Genomic DNA, 20,309 nt, shown 5'->3' with positions numbered 1-20,309 from the left:
TGGGTGGGTATATGGATGGATAGGTAGATGGGTGGGTGGATAGATGGATAGATGGGTAGGTGGGTGGGTATATGGATAGATGAGTGGACAGATGGGTAGATGGGTGGGTATATGGATGGATGGATGGGTATATGGATGGATGGGTAGATGGGTGGGTGGGTGGGGGTTTAGAGAGAAGAGGACATCCTTCTCTTAGGGAGTTTGTGAACTAAGTGAAAGAACAAAACCAACCCCTGAGGTCAGCAGCAACAGAGCTATCCTGCGTGCAGGTGCTCCAGCTCTTTCGTCGTGGTTTTGGGGCCCTTGGTGACTCCTCAGCACTCTGTACCACAAATTGACCAGATTCTCTGGTTGGCTCTGGAAGAGTCACGGCAGGTTTTTATCAGCCTTACCTCTGGGTCCTGTTCGGCTTGGGCTCAGGTCAACCCACACTTGTCTTCTCTGAGTCACACTGAAGTGTTGGGGGAGCTGGCCTGAGACAGAGCCCCTGCCGAGGGGCTGTGCCCCCCTGGAGGCAGGGATGGGGAGAACGGGGGTGCAAGAGTAGTGCTCGTGTCACCGGGTGCCAGCTGTGAGGCAGTGCTGCCCTGCACCCCTGCTGTGATCCATAAAAGGTGTGACCAGGACCCTGGGCTCCGGGAGGAGCTGGGGAGACAGCAGGGCTCCCAAACCAGCAGGTAGCCAACGGGAGGCTGCCCAGGCCTAGTTCTGCAGTGCTGGCTGTGAGGGCGAGGTGGCAGGGTTGGGAGCTGTGGTCCCCCGTGTGGCGACAGCTCCCGGGAGGAGGTCCCCAGCCCTCCTGGACCGTGCGGCAGTGCACTGCCTCCTCCAGATGAAATGAGCCAGTTTGGATGATATGAACAGGTGGCTCAGCCTTAAATAGTTGGTTATGCTGATTCTCTTCGCATTAAGGAGAAAAAGAAGTGGATGTTTTGGACATCCGTATGAAAGGGATTTGGGAGTTTTCCCATTTAATCACCGGGCACCCTGATTTCCCCTAGAGACGGGTGTCCTGAGAGCATGACACCACTAGGGGCGCAGGACACCTGGGCTGGGGCTGGAGTTCTCACGGGGCAGTGGGGCGGGGCGCGGTTCTCACAAGCAGATCAGGGATGGGATCTGTCCCCTAGGAAGGCCCAAAGGGTTTGCATTTTTTTAACAGAGTTGGGGGTCACCTAGTCCCACAGTCAGGGCACCCTGGTCCCCGGGTCCCACTTGGCCCGTGTGTGCTGTGCTGCGAACGCAGCCAAGCTTGGGCAGCTGACGCAGCCACAGAGCCCTGGCCGAACCCCGCTGACCCTCCCTGTGGGTTTCTCGCCTCCCAGGTGTGGTACAGAGAGGATGTCAGCCACCCCAACCCCGAGGGCTCATCCTGGTCCCTCATGGACACCCCAGCAGAGGCGGCCCAGATCAGCTGTGGGCCCCACGACCTCCTGTGGGTCACGCTCTGGGAGGGGCAAGCCTTGGTCCGGGAAGGAATCAGCAGGAACAATCCCAAAGGTGGGCATTCTGGGGCCAGCCCTACACCCATGCTGGGGCAGGGGGGCGCCGAGCTTCTCCCCAGGGCTGTCACTGATGGGGGCTGCCTGACCGTGTAGGAAGTTCCTGGTCCGTGGTGGAGCCTCCCACATCTGAAAACGGGATCATGCACGTCTCGGTGGGAGTCGCTGTGGTCTGGGCCATCACCAAGGACCGGAAAGTAAGATGGGGTCCCTGGGGGCTGGGGCTGGGGCTCTGTTTATTGTTGAGGGTTGTGTGGTTTTTTGTTCTTGCTAGTGTGGTGCAAACCCTTTAGAACAATCTGGCATCAGCCAAGCACGGTGCCTTTTCTGTTGTTGACGTCATTGGTCATCTCCAAGATGTTTGGTGCCTGCAGAGTCCCCCCCCCTAGACCTGCGCCCCCCAACCCAAGGGCAGAACAACTGTGTTTGTCACTCAGGAGGCTGTAACATTTCAAATAATCAGAAGCAAATTTTCTGAAACCCTCTGCTAATTCAGTGCCTCCGCTTGCTCATGGCCAGTGCTTGTCATGCTCAATTTATCAGAGGCAAGTCCAAGAAAATAATCTGATTTCGGGCTGCTTCCACGATCTCTTTCTAACCGCATGTCAAGAGCATCCCATAGTGTCCAGGGGGCCGGATCAGCCACACATCTGAGTCTGTCTTCAGTGCTGAAGGCCCCCAGGGCTCAGGCCACACCCCAGCCTGAAAAAATGTAGCTCAGCTGCCCCTCTATGTGTCCCCAAGCACCCCACTTCCCAGAGCCCGCTCCTAAGCTGGTCACAGAGCAATGGATTAAATGAGCAGAAAATTGTATTTATATGAGCCAGCGCTCTGAATGGATAAGGACCGTCGTGGGGGAGCCCAGCGGGGACCAGGGTCAGGGGTGGAGTGTGACTACCAGGTGAGTGTCAGAGCCACAGCTGGGCCTGAGAGAAATTTGGTTGGATAGTGTGTGTTTTTACAAGTTGACGTGAAAAAAGTATTTCATAAGGCACTAAGAATAGACCCAAAATATGCTATTTATTCTAATGATCAGTTTAGAAAAATGATTCTCCTAAATAGCATCATTAAGGCCATTATCTTACATAGAGACAAACTCGATTGGATAAAATGGCCTTGTCCGAGCGTCAAGCGTGAGCTAAGGTGGGGATGCCCAGAGGTCCGTGGCAGTGGGATGTCACCAGTCAGGCTCACAGGTCAGCGTCTGGATTTGGGATTCGATGTGAATCCCGCCCCCCAACCACCACCCATGACCACCTCCCCGCTCTAACTGTCTGCAGTGAAACAGCTGACACCTGTTGCTGGTGCCAAGAGATGCTGAACTGGTGGAGAGAAGGTTCTAGAAAGATTCAGGCAGCCTTGTCTCCTGGAGGGGCAATGCCCTCAGCCAGAGAATGGACAGGAAGCCACCAGGACAGATGTGGCTGGGGGCAGGTGACCCTCAGCCCTGTGGGACAGGGGCGCGGGAAGAGGGACGTGGATGAACATTTCCTTTAAATCACGTGCCGTGCTCGTTTGTGGCATGAACCAAAGGATCTGAGTTGTTCATTTGTTCTAACTGAGCCTTCAAGACAGAAAAACCCTCCATTTCGGTGGCCCTTCAGTGAGGCCTGTTCATTTCTGACTGTCCCAGGTGTGGTTCCGCAGAGGCGTCAATTCCCACAACCCCTGTGGCACCAGCTGGATCGAGATGGTTGGAGAGATGACGATGGTGAATGTGGGGCTGAACGACCAGGTGCGCACGGGGGGCTGAGCCTCAGCCCCCCCGGGGGCAGGGACGGCAGCTCATCGACAGCGGAGGTCTCGGGATGGGGGCTCCTGATGTGTCACTCCTGGGCCAGTTTCGGCCCTTCGGGCACCCCCGCAGGCTCTTCCCTGGCCCCTCCCTTGGGCTCTTCAGCTGCCCAGCCCACCTGCCTCCTCAGTGCCCAAAGGCAGAGGGGAGGAGGCACCCGCCTGGCCACTTTTCCCGTAGAGAATGAGGTCAGAATCAAAGAGGTTACTTTGCATCTTTGAAAAGATCAGGACCATCCTCTGGGTTCACTTGGGGAGCAGCTTCCTTCCCCCCAGAGGCTACATGGAAGATGGGGATGTGGGTGGACTTTGTGTCTGGGCGCTGTGCCCATGGGCACCACCACCTCCTCTGGCCTCTGTCGCCCCAAAGCTGCAGGTTCACCTGAGGTTGGGGAGCCAGGACAAGGTCCCTGCTTTCCTGAGTTTGGTGTCATGCCCTCCCCCAGCCCTCCAGGCTCCCTTTCCTGCTTTTGACTTCTGCCATCCCATCGACCTTTCCAGCCCTAACACACATGTACACGCACGCACCCCACCGCACGGATTGGGGGGGCCTCCTGCCTGCCATTGCAGATGTGTCCTCCAGCCTTAGGGTGCTCTCCCCAACCCCGTCCTCCTCCACACCCCCAAAAGGGAAGGGAGCCCTTGGGTCTGCGCCGCCCTCCCACCCAGCAGCACCTCCCTCTGTTCAGGTCTGGGGCATCAGCTGTGACGACCGGGCCATGTACTTCCGTCAGGGCGTCACCCCGAGCGAGCTCAGTGGGAAGACATGGAAGGCCATCGTCGCCGGCCGAGAGAGTGACCGGTCGCACTCCGGCAGCTCCTTGAGTCTCCTCAGGTGATCCTGGGGGCGGCAGGGCACGGAGGAGCTGGGGCGGGAAGGGTTGGTGGCCTCAGTGGGCAGTGTCCAGAGGAGGCTGCCACCTGGCCTCTCACCAGGACCCTGGTCTCAGGCAGGACAAAGCCAGGTTGTGGCGCGCCAGAGGCCCAGCCTGTGGGGTCTCCTCTTTCCTGTGCCTGTGTCCTGGCTCGGCCGGAGGGTGGGAGGTGGGAGGTGGGAGGTGACAGGTGAGCAAGGCTGGGATGTCCGTCCATATTGGAGCCGGTGTTTGTCCCCAAGCAGGGCTGGCCTGTTGGTTCTGAAGTCTGGAGATCTGGGAAAGAAAAGGCTTCTTTGGGGGGTGGAGGCTCAGGCCGCTCCGTCAAAGGAAGGCGGGGGAGAAGATGGAAGGTCCCTCTAGGCTAGAGCTGGACCTGAAGCTTGGGCGTCTGGGTCGCTCTCCAGGCCCCGCTCCCAGAGCATCTGTTTCATAGGTCGGGGGCGGGGCTGGGATCTTGCATTTCTTGAAGCTCCCAGGTGTGCACTGCTGTGGTTCTGGAGACTGTGCCTTCAGACCTCCTGTGGGTCCAGAAAGTGTGGACGGAGGCATCCCAGCTCTTCCCACAGGCGTCAGAGCGCAGGGAGGTGACCGCGTCTGAGCTGGAGATGCCTCAGCTCCACTGGGAGGGGCTCGGGGGACCTCAGTGCCCACCTGCCCAGTCGTGCAGCCCACAGGGCCTGGGCACAGTGCTCCACAGCACGCCGCGTTCCCGCCTGCAGCTTGGGCCCGACCCACGCCCTGGTCCACACTCTTTGCTCCCCAGCTTGGTGGTGGCCACGTGGATGCACTACCAGCCCAGGGCAGGGGCAGGCCAGGCAGGGCCTGCCCACATTGACCCAAGGGTTTAGTCTCCTCGGCTGGTGGTTCCCAGACTGAACAGCATGTTGGAATCAGCTGGGAAGCTTCTGAAGCCACTGATGCCGAATCGTCATGACCTTGGATTTGGCAGTGGTTTCTTAAATATGACACCAAAAGCACAAGAAACAAAAGGAAAAATAGGTAAATTGAGCTTCATCAAAATGAAAACTTCTGGGGACTGGCCCAGTGGCACAGCAGTTAAGTGCGCACGTTTCACTTTGGCGGCCCGGGGTTCGCCGGTTCGGATCCCGGGTGCGGACATGGCACCGCTTGGCAAGCCATGCTGTGTCAGGCGTCCCACAAATAAAGTAGAGGAAGATGGGCACAGATGTTAGCTCAGGGCCAGTCTTCCTCAGCAAAAAGAGGAGGATTGGTGGCAGATGTTAGCTCAGGGCTAATCTTCCTCAAAAAAAAAAAAAGAAAACTTTTTTGCATCAAAGGACACTGTCAAGAAAGTGAAAAAACAATCCACAGAATAGGAGAAAATATTTGCCAATCGTGTGTTTGACGAGGGCCTAGTATCTAGAATATGTAAAGAACTCTTACCACTTGACAGCAAAAAGACAAGCCCACTTAAAAAGGCAAAGGACCTGAATAGACATTTCTTCAGAGGAGATATTCGAATGGCCCAGAAGCACATGAAAAGGCGCTCATCTTTCCATCCATCGTTAGTCATTAGGGAAATGCAAATCAGAAGCAAAAGAGACACCGCTCCACTTCCCCACGTGTTGACAAGCTGTGGAGAAATTGGGGTTCTCATACACCGCTGGTGGGAATGTGAAATGGTGTAGCCACTTTGGAAAATAGTCTGGCGGTTTCTCAAGAAGTTAAAGATAGAGTTACCATACGATCCAGCAATTTCACTGCTGGATACATACTCCCAAGAATTAAAAACAGGTGCACAGACAAAAACTTGCATGTGAATGTTCTAGAAGCATTATTGACAATAGCCAAAAGGTGGAAGCAACTCATATGTCCATCAGTGGATTAATGGATTAATAAAATGTGGTTCATCCATACAGTGGAATATTATGCAGCCATAAAAAGAAATGACATACTGACACATGCCACAACATGGACCAACCTTGACATCATCATGCTAAGTGACAGAGGCCAGTCACAAAAGGTCGAATATTGTACCATGGCATTTATCGGAAGTGTCCAGAAGGGGCAAATCCACAGGGACAGAAAGCAAATTAATAGTTGCCAGGAGGCTGGGGAGAAAGAGGAGGATGGAGAGTGACTCCTTAATGGGTTTCCGTTTGGGGTGATAAGAAGGTTCTAGAATTAGGTAGTGGTGATGGTTACACAACATTGTGAATATACTTAATGTCACTGCATTGTATGATTTAAAATGGGAAATCCTGGGGCCAGCCTGGTGGCGCGGCAGTTAAGTGCGCACATTCTGCCTCAGAGGCCTGGTGTTCGCCGGTTCGGATCCCGGGTGCAGACCCACTACACTGTCAAGCCACGCTGTGGTAGGCGTCCCACATATAACGTAGAGGCAGATGGGCACCGATGTTAGCTCAGGGCCAATCTTCCTCAGCAAAAAGAAGAGAATTGGCAGCAGATGTTAGCTCAGGGCTAATCTTCCTCAAAAAATAAAATAAAATAAAATGGGAAATCTTACATCATGTGTATTTTGCCGCAATAAAAAAATACTACTCCTGCCTAATCTCCAGCCCCAGATATGTTGCTTTGATTGCTCTGGGGCGGCCTGGGCATCAGGACTGCTCACAGTGCCCAGGTGTCCCTGGGAAGCGGGTACTCGTGTGTGTTGCACAGAGAGGCTGTGACTTGCCCGGGGTGGCACAGGTAGTCGATGGTGGAGCAGAGCCAGCCTGCCCCCTGCTGGGCGTCTTCCTTCCCCCAGGAAGTCACGGGTCTGCCCGCTTTGTTCCCAGCGCTGGCTGCTTCTTTGGCGACGAGGTGAGGGGCAGTGGCGAGTCCTGTGCACCGAGCGACACGGACGCCTCCTCGGATGCTGAGAGACCGGGGCCTGACCAGCCAGTCCCTGCAGAGTCTCTGGACTGTCCCGGGGACCCCAAGGGCAGCTCGGCCTCCGGCCCAGGCACCAGCAGGACCACAGAGCATCCCGTGGAGGTCGCCAGCCCTGCCACTCAGACCCCCAGGCCTGAGCCTCGCCCTGGTCCGGCCTCCACCCCGGCTGAGGTGCCCTGGACCAATATCGACCTGAAGGAGCCTAAGAAAACGCCCAGCCACCCGGTTGCAGGCCTTCCCGAGACCACGGGGCTCTCTTCGCTGGAGGTCCTCCCCCTGGGCCTGGAGGAGCCCTATGGCGCCGACGACCACCCGCTCTGGGCCTGGGTGTCTGGAGGAGGCTGTGCCGTGGAGGCTCACTCTGTGCTGAAGTGGTTCTCTGTGCAGTTGGGTAAGGGGCTGTCGGCGGGGCCCCCACCCCAGAGGGTGTCCCCCGGGGGTGGCGGGCAGGCGATGTCCTGCCTGAACACCCCCCTGTGCTCAGCCTGTCTGTCTGCTGCCTTCTGAGACCAGACAGCCTGGCGCCCCCTCCCCTCTCCCTGTCCCAGCCGTGGTGGCCATTCTGGGCTGAACTGGGGGACGTCAACGTTCTCATCAGGGTGAATGGTGGGGGGAGGGCTCATGGGACATTCTACAGAGTTTGTAGCTTTTTAGAAAGAAAGGGCTGATTAAAGAAAAAATAAAGATCCCTGGCCTGCTGCGCAGCTGTGGCCGGCCAGGCCCCGGCCCTGAGGCTCTGGCTGGCCCGCAGGCCTGTCGCCCTCGGTGCAGACACTTTCCCTGTCCATCACGCCGGCCCAGACGGCCGCCTGGAGGAAACAGATCTTCCAGCAGCTCACGGAAAGGACCAAGCGGGAGCTGGAGAACTTCCGACACTACGAGCAGGCCGTGGAGCAGGTGGGGGGCCCCCGTGTGCACGTCTTTTCAGCAGGCATTCATTGAGCGCCTGCTGTATACCAGCCCTGAGGTGACGTGGGAGAAACAGATGGACGGATGCATGCATCCCTCTGTCTGTCCATCTTGGATGGGAAGCCGTCCCTTCCAGGCCCCTTGTAGATTTAAGGATAAAGAAATGAGTCCACTCCTTTGTTCTTCTGCCCTGAAGAGCGATGTTTCGGCTCCACTGCATTCCAGGGACGACGTAGGGCCTGGGGACCAAGAGACAGAGCAGCCTCGGGGGGGGGGGGGGGGCGGAGGGGAATCACGTCATCCTCTGTCTGCCGGAGGGAACCCTGCATCCCAAGACAGTGTCGTGTTTTATTGAGACGAGTCAGGACAGGGTTGAGGGCCATCTCGGATGCCCTCAGGCAGAGCCCGGCCCCCAGAGGCCCACAGTTGGGCTGGGAAAGAGGAGTCACACGGAGCACGTGGCTGGTTCCATTCGGAGGACCTGGCCGCGTCTGGGCTGGTGGCGCAGAACCAGCCCGCTGGCAGCTAAGGGTTGGGCCTCTGAGGACAGGCAGGCCGGGTGTGGGTCCCAGCTTTGCCAGTGACTTACTTTGTAACATTGGGCTGGGCACAGAGCTTTCCGAGCCTCAGTTTCCCCATCCAGAACATGAGGTAATGCTGCCGACCCCACAGGCTGTTTGAGAATTAGGAGGTTATCTATAGCCGGTGCTGGCTCGCGGCCTGGCGCCTGTCGAGTGTCTGCAAGCATTGCTTTTGTCATTAGGGTGAAGTGGAACTGGGAGCCCCAGTGAGGCAGCAAAGGGACCAGGGGCCAGGGGTGGCTCTGGGGTGCTGGGAACTGGGTGCATGCAGGACCCGACTGCCTGCCTGTGACTCTGTCCTCGATGCCCTCCGGGGCCTGTGCCACAGTCGGTGTGGGTGAAGACAGGGACTCTGCAGTGGTGGTGCAACTGGAAGCCCCACAAGTGGGTGGACGTCCGCGTGGCCCTGGAGCAGTTCACGGGGCACGACGGGGCCCGGGACAGCATCCTCTTCATCTACTACGTGGTCCACGAGGAGAAGAAGGTGCGGTGGGGGGCACCGTTGGGGGGAGGTGCCGAGGGGAGGGGGCGGAGCAAGGGAGGGGGATGCCCAGGGGAGAGGGGGGTGCCCGAGGGGTACACAGGGGTGGGTGCAGAGCCGGGGGGTGCAGGACCGGGCCTGGGACACCAGCCCCAAGGTGCTCGGTCTGGAACTGGCATCTGGCATCTAGAAAGTGCTGGCCCGTGGTGACAGCTGTCCCCATCAGTGGCGGGCAGGTGTGTGCCAGCCCCGTCGAGCCATGTCCCCGCTCCAAGCACCCGGTGACAGGCTCTCGTGTTTCAAATGAGAAGTCAGGCTCAGGGACATAAGCCACTCACCCCTCCTGACGGCCAGCTCATCCAGGGCTGGGGTTTGAACCCCATCAGTCTGATTCTCAAGTGCCCTTGTCAGCATCAAAAAGCATTTCTTTAAAGTGTAACTAAGTGGGCCGGCCCGGTGGCGCAGCAGTTAAGTTCGCACATTCCGCTTTGGCAGCCCGGGGTTCGTCGGTTCAGATCCCGGGTGTGGACATGGCACCGCTTGGCAAGCCATGCTGTGGTGGGTGTCCCACATATAAAGTAGAGGAAGATGAGCATGGATGTTAGCTCAGGGCCAGTCTTCCTCAGCAAAAAGAGGAGGATTGGCAGCAGATGTTACCTCAGGGCTAATCTTCCTCAGGGAAAAAAAAAAGAAGTGTAGCTAAGGTGCTGCCCATGGACTAGGCTTCTGTACTGGAACTTCCTGGGCCCCAGAGCCCCCCACCAAGACCCACAGGCCCCTGGGGATCCCGAGCATCAGCTCTGTGGAATTGGGGGTGACCTAGGCCGTCCCGGTCCGTCCACTACGGAGGGGGCTCCACCCAGAGGCCTGTCGTGCCCCCAGCCCCGTGGGTCCCGCTCTGTCACCGGTGACAGCCCTGCCGTCTGCTCTCTGTGCCCAGTACATCCACGTGTTCCTCAACGAGGTGACAGCGCTGGTCCCCGTGCTCAATGAGGCCAAGCACTCCTTTGCCCTCTACACCCCCGAGAGGACCCGGCAGAGGTGGCCTGTGCGTCTGGCTGCCGCCACAGAGCAGGACATGAACGACTGGGTGAGTGGGCGGTGGTCCCCACAGGCCGAGGGTCAAAGGGCAGCCATCTCGGGGCAGCCCAGCTTCAGCCTGCCACCCGCCCCCTTCCCAGCCATGACCGGCCGTCTCCCCACGCCAGCTCGCCCTGCTCAGCCTGTCCTGCTGCGAGAGCCGGAAGGTGCACGGCCGCCCGTCCCCACAGGCCATCTGGTCCATCACCTGCAAGGGAGACATCTTTGTGAGTGAGCCCAGCCCAGACCTGGAGGACCCCGCGCACCCGCTGCCCTGCGACCAGATGTGAGTCGGCTGTGCTCCCGATGGGGCTGGGGCCTGGCCGCCCCTCCCCAAGCACCCAGAGCTGGGCTTGCAGCAGGGAGGGCCGCAGGCAGGAGGACCACACGGGGCCTTGCCTCCCGCTGGTCCTCAGGCCCCGAGTCCTCCTGGACCTGTGGGAGGACCCCAAGCCGGGACCGGAACTGGCTGGGCTCAGGGCAGGTCAGCGCCATCGAGCAGCTGCTGGGTGTTGCAGGACGAGGGAGGGACGGCCCTATAGGAGGCGTTTAAAACTACGAGATGGAATGAGGCCACCCAGGGCGGGCAGTGTGAGCAGAATCCCCGGGCATCTGGCATTTTGGATGAGGAATTGAGGGGGACCAAGGAGGGGGGGGACCCAGTGCCCCCAATTATGTCCTGAGGTTGCTCCCAGAAAGTCACCCAGAGCCCGCGAGGACCAGGGAGACGTAAGTGAGACCAGGGGACCCCACTCAGAAGGGGAGAGTCCATGCATCTGTCCACCCTTTGAGGCCCTGTGTACCTGGTGTCTAGTCAGACAAGTGGGGACAGTGGCAGAGCCTCAGCTAGCAAGTGGGGAACCCAGGTGGCAGTTGCTCTCTGCACTCTGCCCGGCCAGGAGGCCGCGCTGTCACCGTGCAGCCTGTCATGACGTCGTTTCAGTCTGCTGGGCCGTGTTGTGGCTCAGCCTGCTCCCTGCCCTGACATGCCCGTCCCAGACCCCTAGGGGCAGCGTGGAGCACCGGCTGCTGACCTCGCCCCCTGCGTGCACAGCCCTGGGGATCAGGGGCTCCGGAGGGGCCAGGCCAGTTCCAGCGTCCTTACTAAAGCCTGTCCTTCGGAGACTGAAGACATAGGACGTCCCCGGGAGGCCACAGCGCCGGAGGGGGAGGAAGGCAGGACGCCCGGCATTCCTGCCTGCCCTCTCCCCCATCCTCCCAGGTTCTGGAGGCAGGTGGGAGGCCACCTGCGGGTGGTGGAGGCCAACAGCCGGGGCGTGGTGTGGGGCATCGGCTACGATCACACGGCCTGGGTGTACACGGGCGGCTACGGCGGAGGCTGCTTTCAAGGTGAGGGCGGCCCGCACACCCTGGCCGGCGGGACCGGCTCCCTGGGCCCTGCCCACGGCTTTCCCGGGCCGCTGCCTCCTCTAATCCCTGTCTGGCTTCCCTGCCCCACGCCGTAGCTGCTGTCCCAGTGTTGACACTTGGCTGACAGCTGGCTGACAGGTGACCTTCGTCACCGCCAGCCTCCACAGAGAACAGTCCCGGGGCCAAGCCGTGAGGTGAGACCAGGCCTCGCCACCGATGTGCCTTCCTGGGCACCCACAGCTGAGCTGCAGGCCTTGAAGGTTCTAGAAAGGCAGCTGCCAGGGCCCTCCAGCGTGTCCAACCCCTCCTTTCACAGATGAGGCCTCAGGGCACGTTGGGGCAGCTCCGGGCCCCTGTCTCCTGAGTCCCAGTCCTGAATTTCAGCCCCTCTCTAGGTGGGTCATACGCCTTAGGGGATGAGACCTTGCCAAACCCCTGTGGGCTCCCTGAGATCTGGCAGGCAGAGTCCCTGTGTCCCCCTACTGGTAAATGGAGGCAGAAACAGACACTGGAACGGGCCACAGTCCACACGCCCCACAGTGGGGGGCGGTCAATCCTGTAGAGCTGTGGTCCACTAAGACCACAGGAACGCATGTCTGCACAGGCCTAACAGCTTCCCCGTTTGTGAGGCGGGAATTACCCTTGTCCCCATCTTACAAATGAGGAAATTGGGGCTCATGGGGGTTTTGTGCATGGTCCAAAGTAGCTGTGTTAGTAAAGAGAGAGCTGGGTGGGCCTCCCCACCTGCCCGGTGCCGGGTGGGTGGGACGGCCAGGGAAGAAGGGGTGTAACCGAGAACAGAGTGGGAGGTGTGGACGGGAGGTTTATTGAGCAGCGGATTCTCATCCAGGCGGTAAGGGAGGAACCCAAGCTGGGCGGCCCCAGGAAACAAGCTCAGTAGGCCTGAAGCCCTCTCGGCTGGCCCTCCCTGCCCGTTCTCTGCGGCCTTTGGTGCTTCAGACAGAAGCCCGAGTCCCAGTAGCCTCCTGTCCCTACAGGCCTGGCCAGCAGCTCCAGTAACATCTACACCCAGTCGGACGTCAAGAGCGTCTATATCTACGAGAACCAGCGTTGGAACCCCGTCACAGGCTACACCAGCAGGTGAGCGGCCCGGGCGCCGGCCAGGGTGCTCCTGGTCCGGGCCACGGTCTTGACAAAGACTGGATGACCACGTCCAGGGTGGCGTGAGAGCTGGCGTCCGGCCCCCGATGTGGGACTAACTGGATCTTCTGCTTACAGTTTTTTTCTTAAATCTTTAAGTGTGACACGCATTTTAAAAACTCACTTATTGAGAGGCATAGCATGCCTAAAGAGCGTAAAAGCGTGTATATGTGAACATATATGCCGTGAGATTTCTCTCTATCTAGGTGTATATTAAGCACTGGGTTGTCGCAAATCGAACCCAGTGTGACCACGACCCTCCACCCCTTCTGGCGCCCCTTCTCTTTCGTCATCATTCCCTCCTCACCAACATCCAAACTTCTAACACTACTGTAGTTTTGCTTGCTTTTTTGGGGTGGGGGGAGTGGTGGTTACTTAACTTTTTTTTTTTTAAGTTTCGCTTAATTTAAACTACTGAGAACATCGTGGCCTCCACCAAAATTATTATTATGACTTTTTTTTTGGCGAGGAAGATTGTCACTGAGCTAACATCTGTGCCAGTCTTCGTTTATTTTGTATGTGGGATATCGTCACAGCGTGGCTTGACGAGCAGTGTTTAGGTCCGTGCCCAGGATCCGATCCCGTGAACCCTGGGCTGCCGACGTGGAGCACGTGAACTTCAGTGCCATGCTGCCCGGCTGGTCTCTCCACCAAAATTATTTTAATCCTCTAAATTTGAGACCTTTGGACAAGACAGTCAGTGTGTTGTGTTTTGGGCAGAAGAGGAGATGCTGTATAAAATCCAGATCGTATGTGGCTTTTTATTTCCCACCCACTGAGCATAGACACGTATTTCTCATTGCTCTTGTCCTGGGGTTTTTCGTTTTCTGTTTTTTTAGAAAGTGAGCAAGTTGTGGTATTTCTTAGCCTTTAGAACCCACTGCAAGGGGCTGGCCCCTTGGCCAAGTGGTTAATTTCTTGCACTCCCCTTCCACGGTCCAGGGTTTTGCTGGTTTGGATCCTGGGCGCGGACATGGCCCCCCTCATCAGGCCATGCTGAGGCAGCGTCCCACATGCCACAACTAGAGGGACCCACAACTAAAACATATACAACTATGTACTGGGGGGCTTTGGGAAGAAAAAGAAGAAAAAAAAATAAGATTGGCAAGAGTTGTTAGCTCAGGTGCCAATCTTTAAAAAAAAACAAAAACAGAAAACCCACTGCAAGATTTCTGGCAGCTGGAGCAGTGCTGCCTGACTTCAGCATCATCCAGGCTCTGCGTCCAGGCCCCTCCCAGACTCCGCCCTGTGGGCCTCTTGTCTCGACTCGTCCTGTTTCATATCCTTTATGATAAAACTACGATCCTAAGTTTAGCGCTTTCCTGCGTCAGAGAGTCGTTCTAGCAGATTATCCAACGTGAGGTAATGGGAACCGCCAAATTTGTAGCCAGTCGGTCAGAAGTGCAGGTGGCCGGGGCGTCTGAAGTGTGGCTGATGTCTGCAGTGGGGCGGTCCTGTTGGGGACCATGCCCTTTGGCTGCGGGGTCTGTGCTAGCTGGGGGGTTAGCATCAGAGTCATCCTGCAGCACACCCAGCTGGGGTGGACACACCCGTTCACACTTCACCAGCACACCTTTGCCAGTTTCTTTTATTTTAGCCGTACTCAAGTGTGGCTCGCATCTCTTATTTTCGGTTTCTGTTTCCTGCTGGCTACCAAGACAGAGCCCCTCTCCTGAGTTGACTGGCGCTTGGATACCCTTCTTTCTGGACGGCCCCCTTCGAGTCCTTGTCCCGTGTTTTGATTGCATCCTCTTTTTCTGGCTTTGTCAGTGTTCTGTGCGCATTCAGGATGTGAGCCCTCTGTCACTTACTTCCGTTCTGTGGCTTGTCTTTCCAGCTTCTTAGTGGTGACTTTTGATTGTTAAATGTAGTCCAGTTGATCGATCCTTCTTTTCTTTTCTTTTTTTTTTTTTGGTGAGGAAGATTCGCCCTCAGCTAACATCCATTGCCAATCTTCCTGTTTTTTTGCTTGAGGAAGACTAGCCCTGAGCTAACGTCTGTGCCAGTCTTCCTCTGCTTTGTATGGGGGACGCTGACACAGTGTGGCTGATGAGTGGAGTGGGTCTGCACCCAGGATCCGAACCTGCAAACCCAGGCCGCTGAAGTGGAGTGCGTGGAACTTTAACCACTCGGCCGCAGGGCCAGCCCCCGATCCTTTTTTTTATAAAGTTGGGCCTTTAAAAAATCCTCTTAAGAAATCTCATGAACTCTGAAGTAATGAACACATCCTCCTGTCTTCTAAAGATCAGTCAGCAAACTTTTTCCATAACGGACCACGTAGTAAGTATTTTAGGCTTTGTGGGCCATACGGTCTGTCACAACTAGTTGCTTGAAAGCAGCCATGTCAACGAATGAGCATCGATGTGTCCTGGTCAGGTTTCTATCTGGACACAAATTTGAATGGCAGGTAATTTTCACACGTCACGATGCATTATTCTTCTTTGGGTTTTTTTCAAACCATTTAAAAATGTAAAAACCAGCCTTTGCTTGTAGACTGTGCCGAAAAAGAGACAGTGAGCCTGGTTAGGGCCACAGGTCATGGTTTGTGGATCCTGTTCTAGAAACTTTATTCTGGGGCCGGCCCAGTGGTGCGGCGGTTAAGTGCGCACATTCCACTTCAGCGACCCGGGGTTCACCGGTTCGGATCCCGGGTGCAGACATGGCACCGCTCATCAAGCCATGCTGTGGCAGGCGTCCCACATATAAAGTAGAGGAAGATGGGCATGGATGTTAGCTCAGGGCCAGTCTTCCTCAGCAAAAAGAGGAGGATTGGCAGCAGATGTTAGCTCAGGGCTAATCTTCCTCAAAAAAAAGGGAAGAAACTTTATTCTTCTGCCTTGTCCATTTAGGTGTAGAGCACCACCTCCCCACCCCCGAACTGTTGGGTATATAGTGTGGGCTGGAGGTCAAGTGTTGGTGTTTGAATACACGGTGACCCACACCATTTATTGTCCCCCTTGCATCACAGCGGCCACCTTTGTCTTAACTCAAGTGTCCGTGTAGGCACTGCTCTGTGCCTGAGCCTTCCTCTCCTTTGAGCCATTGCGTATCCTCGTGCTAACCCCACGCTGTTCCACCCGCTGTCCCCTTACGGGAAGTTTTCAAAGCTGGTAGAAGAAACCATCTCATCTTCATCAACAGCGTTTCGGCCGTTCTCGCATCACTTGCAGAGTTTTAGAAGCAGCCCGTCACAGTTCTCAAAAACCATTGCAGTCTTGGTTGGGATGGCCTCAGATCTGTAGATTAATTTGGGTAGAAAAGTTGCCTCACAAATCCTCTCTCCAAAATGTGGCCGTAATTTACAAATCCATTCATGAAGGTATTCCTGAATTTCTTCTTAATAAGGTTTTGTAATTTTTTTATGGAGGGGTCTTGACATCTTTTATTAGATGCTGTTTCGTATTTTTTGATCCTATTGTAAACGGCACATCCCAACTTTCTTATTTCATCTTTTTGGCTGTTTGTGGCTGGATACAGAAATTGATTTCCCCTGCTGTTTTTTCAAAATTGGCAAAAAGAAGAAATACCGAGTAACATGAGAACAAGCTCTGCACCAACCAGAGACAGCAACCACTGCTCAAATTTTGGTCTATTGCTCTGGCCCGCCCTCTGTGTGTGTCTCTGGGCCTGCACAAGGGGGACAAAATCAGGCACGTAAATATGGTCCGGGATGGCCTCGCAGTCATACCCGGGAGCCATCCGGTTTACCCAACCCCGACTCAGTCTTGGATGTGTAGACCGTTCGCGACCTTTCTCTGTCGTAAGAACAGTTTGGAGGGTTCTCTTGTGTGTGAATATCTGTGAGTCTCTGTTCACCCCCAGTAAACCGAGATTTGAGCTCGTCTAAGGCAGTCGACACACGTTGCTGAACAGGTCCTGGAAAGCTCCACGTCGGCTGTGTGTGGCATCCACACACGAGGCTGACCTGCTTGCGTCTCCACGTTCTCCTCAGTCCTGAGGAAGGGGAGCAAGGAAGCTGGTGCTCCCCAGTTCATAGAGAGAGTGCAGACGGGGGAGCCCGGTTCCCACACCCACCCGGCAGCCCCCGTGTGCTGCTGGCTGCTCTGCCGGTGTATAAGTCAGCTCCAGCTGCTGTAACAAAGCGCCACAGACGTTTCTTCTCTCACAGTTCTGCAGGCTGGGGAGTCTGACATCCAGGTGCCAGCAGGGTTGGTTCCCTCGGAGGACCGGGAGGGACCATCTGTTCTGGCCCTCTCTCCTGGCTTCTGGTGGCTTCAGGGGTTCCTTGGCTTGTGGCAACATCATCCCAGTCATCGCATGGCGTTCTCCCCATGTCTTCACGTCGTCTTCTCAATTTGGGAAACTTGGGTTGAATTTCCCCTTTTTCTAAAGACGCTGTCATATTAGATTAGGGCCCATCCTAATGACCTCATCTCACCTGACCATCTGCAGAACCCTATTTCTAAATAAGATCACCCTGACAGGTACTGGGGGTAAGGCCTCAACATCGTTTGGGGGCACACAATTCAATCCACAATACGAGGGAAGGAGAGGTGGGCTCCCAGACCACGCATGCGCCCCAGCCCTCGGGGGATGGCCTGGCTGGGGTTGCAGCCCAGGCCCCCGTGTGACATGGGGTCACCCCAGTTGCTGTCCCCGCCCTGGGGCAGTTCTGCTTTACCCCACACCCCTTCAGAGATGCAGACATCCCAGCTGCGTGTGTCCATCACTGGCCATTGCCTGAGCAGGACGGGCCATTCTCGCCCCTCTCTCGAGTCACCCCACCCCTGTTGTCTCGCCATAGGGGTCTGCCCACCGACCGGTACATGTGGAGCGACGCCACGGGGCTGCAGGAGTGCACCAAAGCCAGCACGAAGCCCCCGTCCCTGCAGTGGAGCTGGGTGAGCGCCCGGCTGCAGGCTGAGCAGAGGCGGGGCTGGGGGGGTCCAAGGGTGGGCGTCCGCCTGCGCTGACCCTCCCCTCCCCCAGGTTTCTGACTGGTCCATCGACTTCAGCGTTCCTGGGGGCACTGACCAGGAAGGGTGGCAGTACGCCAGTGACTTCCCTGCGTAAGCGTCCCCCTCTCTTTCTCTGCCTGGGGCGGGGCATCCCGGGGTGGGGCTTAAGCATCAGGCCCCCGGGCGTGTGACTCAGCCAGGCCCTGTCCTCCCCAGCAGTGGCGGCCTCACCATTTTGCCAGGCCGTCCCCCTGCTCCCCAGCCCCTTGTCCCCCTGCCCTCATGCCTCCCTGCCCTGGATAGCTCCGGTCCCTACAAGCACCCAGGTGTGGCCGAGGAGCAGACCCCTGCGTGCCCACCTCAGCTGGTTGGAGAGGTGTGGAGGGGCACACCTGGCACACCCGTTCTCAGTGGATGGGCTCAGGGATGGCACCATGGCTTCCCCAGCACCTGGTAGTGTGCCTGCTGTGCCAGGCACGGGCTCTGGGAGGGCCAGCCGAGAACCCGGTTCCCTGGACTGAGGTGGCCTTGGGAACCTCAGGAGCAGCGCTGGGAATATTGGAGCCAGGCCCTGGGTGACGCGTGGGGGTGGTCCCCCGCGAGGGAGGTGTTGGGGTGAAGGGGCAGCTTGAGCAGAGCATGGAGTGAGGGCGGCGCCGTCCTGGGAGGCAGGAGGCCAAGCTTGTCAGGGCGGGTGGTGACAGGAGAAGTGGGTGACGGCCTGCATAGCCAGGGGCTCTGTGTTGGCGGGCTGCAGGCCCTTCATGGTACACGCGTCATGTCCAAATGGAAGACTGAGCTGGGGAGCCCGAGCCAGGGCCTGAGCAGACCTGAGCTGGGGCAAGGCCGGGGTCAGGGGCCTCCCAGACTGACCCTCCCCTCCAGCCTTGGCCCTGAGTTTGACTGTCCCCAAGAGGTCTCTGATGGAGCCTGTGCCAGGAGGGCTAGGAGGCACCTTACCTAGAACCCCCCACCAACTAGTTGGGCAGCTGCCATGTTTTGGCCCCAGGAAGACCCCAACCCCAGGAAGACCCCAACCCCAGGGAGACCCAGACCCCACGGACACCCTGGCCAGGCTAGAGGTGTCTAAAGGACGAGGATCGTGATGCCCTTGGAGCCCACTCCGTGGCTCACGCTGAGGCTCTGTACCCTGTGATGGGTGGGGAGAGAAAGCGTGTGCAGTGTCGCTTTCCAGAAACTTCCACAAAGTGGTCTCGATTTCAGCTTCTTCCTCTTGCAGCTCATACCACGGGTACAAAACCATGAAGGATTTTGTCAGGAGAAGGTGCTGGGCCAGGTAAAGACAGGAGCGGCGAGGGAAGTGGGGGGTGTGGCCTTGTCCCTCCTGCTGGTTCCTCCAGGGCCAAACCTCCCAACCTCTGACCTCAGTCCCAGGAGAAGGAAGGGGAGGGGGGGTGGGAAGGGAAAACAGGATCAAAGTAAATGTCAGCCCAGGAAATGCCCGCAGGCTCCCAGTGCTCTCTCATTTCTGAAGCGTTTGTTTTCGAGAACAAATAAGAGAAATGTCACTGGCAGGCTCTGCTTCTGTGCTGGACCTGCTGGATGGGAGGCGGGGCTGGGAGTGGGGGCAGGGCAGGGCCCGGAGGTGGGGCCGCCTTTCTAGGCCCTTATTCCTGCCCATCTGGAGGAAAGGGTGCCCGCCTGTGTGTTTTTGGGGGCCCTGGCCCCTGCCCTCCCCAGGACCCGGCCGAGGCTGCCGTGGGGAGGAGGGGACCTGGCTGCTCTCTTTGCAGTCCTCTGGGGCCAGGTCATCGTGGCTCTTGCTTCCACTTTCTTGCACGTGTCTAGAGCAGAGACTCTGAGCATCCGGGTGCCCAGGTTGTGTTTCTTTCCACCATTCAGGAAATGCAAGCTGGTGACCAGTGGACCCTGGCTGGAGGTGGCCCCCATTGCCCTCGGGGACGTGTCCATCATCCCCGAGAGCCCGGGCGCCAGTGGGAACGGGCACAGCGTCGCGCTCTGGGCCGTCAGTGACAAAGGGGACGTGCTGTGCCGCCTGGGTGTGTCCGAGCTCAACCCCGCGGTGAGCTCCCCCATCCCTGCCTCCTCCAGGGGCGCCAGCTGTCGGGCCCTCTAGGGGTTCTGGTGGAGTCTTCCAGAAATAGGACTCTTGCTGTGGAGTCAGACTGAGCTCAGGTGTCCCCGGGCCTGCCCAGGACGGTCCCTGGGACCGCTGGCCACCGCCTGTGGCCCGAGGGGGTCACTGGGTTCTGTGGGCAGTTGGAGCTGAGGATGAGGTTGGCATGAGGAGCCGCCAGCTCCTGGGACCCGTGGGTGGGGGGTGGCAGAGGTCTCAGTGTCTCAGTGTCCCTCCTTGCCCGTCTTCAGGGCTCCTCCTGGCTGCACGTGGGCACCGACCAGCCCTTCGCCTCCATTTCCATCGGGGCCTGCTACCAGGTGTGGGCCGTGGCGAGGGACGGCTCTGCCTTCTACCGGGGCTCGGTGTCCCCCTCCCAGCCGGCCGGTGAGTGCCACCCCTCCACGTGGACCCCCACCCGGTGCCACCAAGCTGTGACGTGGGACGCAGGGCTGGTCAGAGCCAGGTTGCACGTGCTCCTGCTTCCAGGAGAAGCTGCTCACAGGTGTCCTAATTTTCAGCTCAGCTCCACGAACGTTTACTGAGTGCTGCCTGTGGACCAGGCGCTGGGGCCAAGCCGGGATCCCCCCAGAGGCTGCGCTCCTCTCCCGCTGGGACAGACTGGGGGGCGGTCACCCCCGGGGATGGGGGGGCCCCTCACAGCTGCCCTTCACTG

At 57.8% G+C, this 20,309-nt stretch overlaps 1 protein-coding gene across 5 annotated transcripts in view; it reads left to right on the top strand.

Annotated features, from left to right (window-relative positions):
• TECPR1 (tectonin beta-propeller repeat containing 1) overlaps positions 1 to 20,309 on the top strand; it is a 31,110-nt gene that overhangs the window by 7,235 nt on the left and 3,566 nt on the right. For all 5 annotated transcript variants that reach the window (XR_006889380.1, XM_046666710.1, XM_046666712.1 and 2 more), the window contains exons 6-21: positions 1,326 to 1,500; positions 1,599 to 1,699; positions 3,136 to 3,237; positions 3,986 to 4,131; positions 6,937 to 7,424; positions 7,785 to 7,930; positions 8,852 to 9,007; positions 9,945 to 10,094; positions 10,213 to 10,370; positions 11,307 to 11,434; positions 12,454 to 12,556; positions 17,382 to 17,478; positions 17,567 to 17,646; positions 18,776 to 18,832; positions 19,399 to 19,579; positions 19,885 to 20,020. Coding sequence is in view for 4 of the 5 variants with exons in the window: in XM_046666710.1 (XP_046522666.1) it covers positions 1,326 to 1,500; positions 1,599 to 1,699; positions 3,136 to 3,237; positions 3,986 to 4,131; positions 6,937 to 7,424; positions 7,785 to 7,930; positions 8,852 to 9,007; positions 9,945 to 10,094; positions 10,213 to 10,370; positions 11,307 to 11,434; positions 12,454 to 12,556; positions 17,382 to 17,478; positions 17,567 to 17,646; positions 18,776 to 18,832; positions 19,399 to 19,579; positions 19,885 to 20,020 (2,404 nt within the window). In the remaining variant the exon portion in view is untranslated. The remainder of the gene's footprint in view (positions 1 to 1,325; positions 1,501 to 1,598; positions 1,700 to 3,135; positions 3,238 to 3,985; positions 4,132 to 6,936; positions 7,425 to 7,784; positions 7,931 to 8,851; positions 9,008 to 9,944; positions 10,095 to 10,212; positions 10,371 to 11,306; positions 11,435 to 12,453; positions 12,557 to 17,381; positions 17,479 to 17,566; positions 17,647 to 18,775; positions 18,833 to 19,398; positions 19,580 to 19,884; positions 20,021 to 20,309) is intronic.

The sequence above is a fragment of the Equus quagga genome, chromosome 7, assembly GCF_021613505.1.
Source record: "Equus quagga isolate Etosha38 chromosome 7, UCLA_HA_Equagga_1.0, whole genome shotgun sequence".
NCBI lineage: Eukaryota > Metazoa > Chordata > Mammalia > Perissodactyla > Equidae > Equus > Equus quagga.
This window is presented reverse-complemented; position numbering and strand designations above follow the sequence as displayed.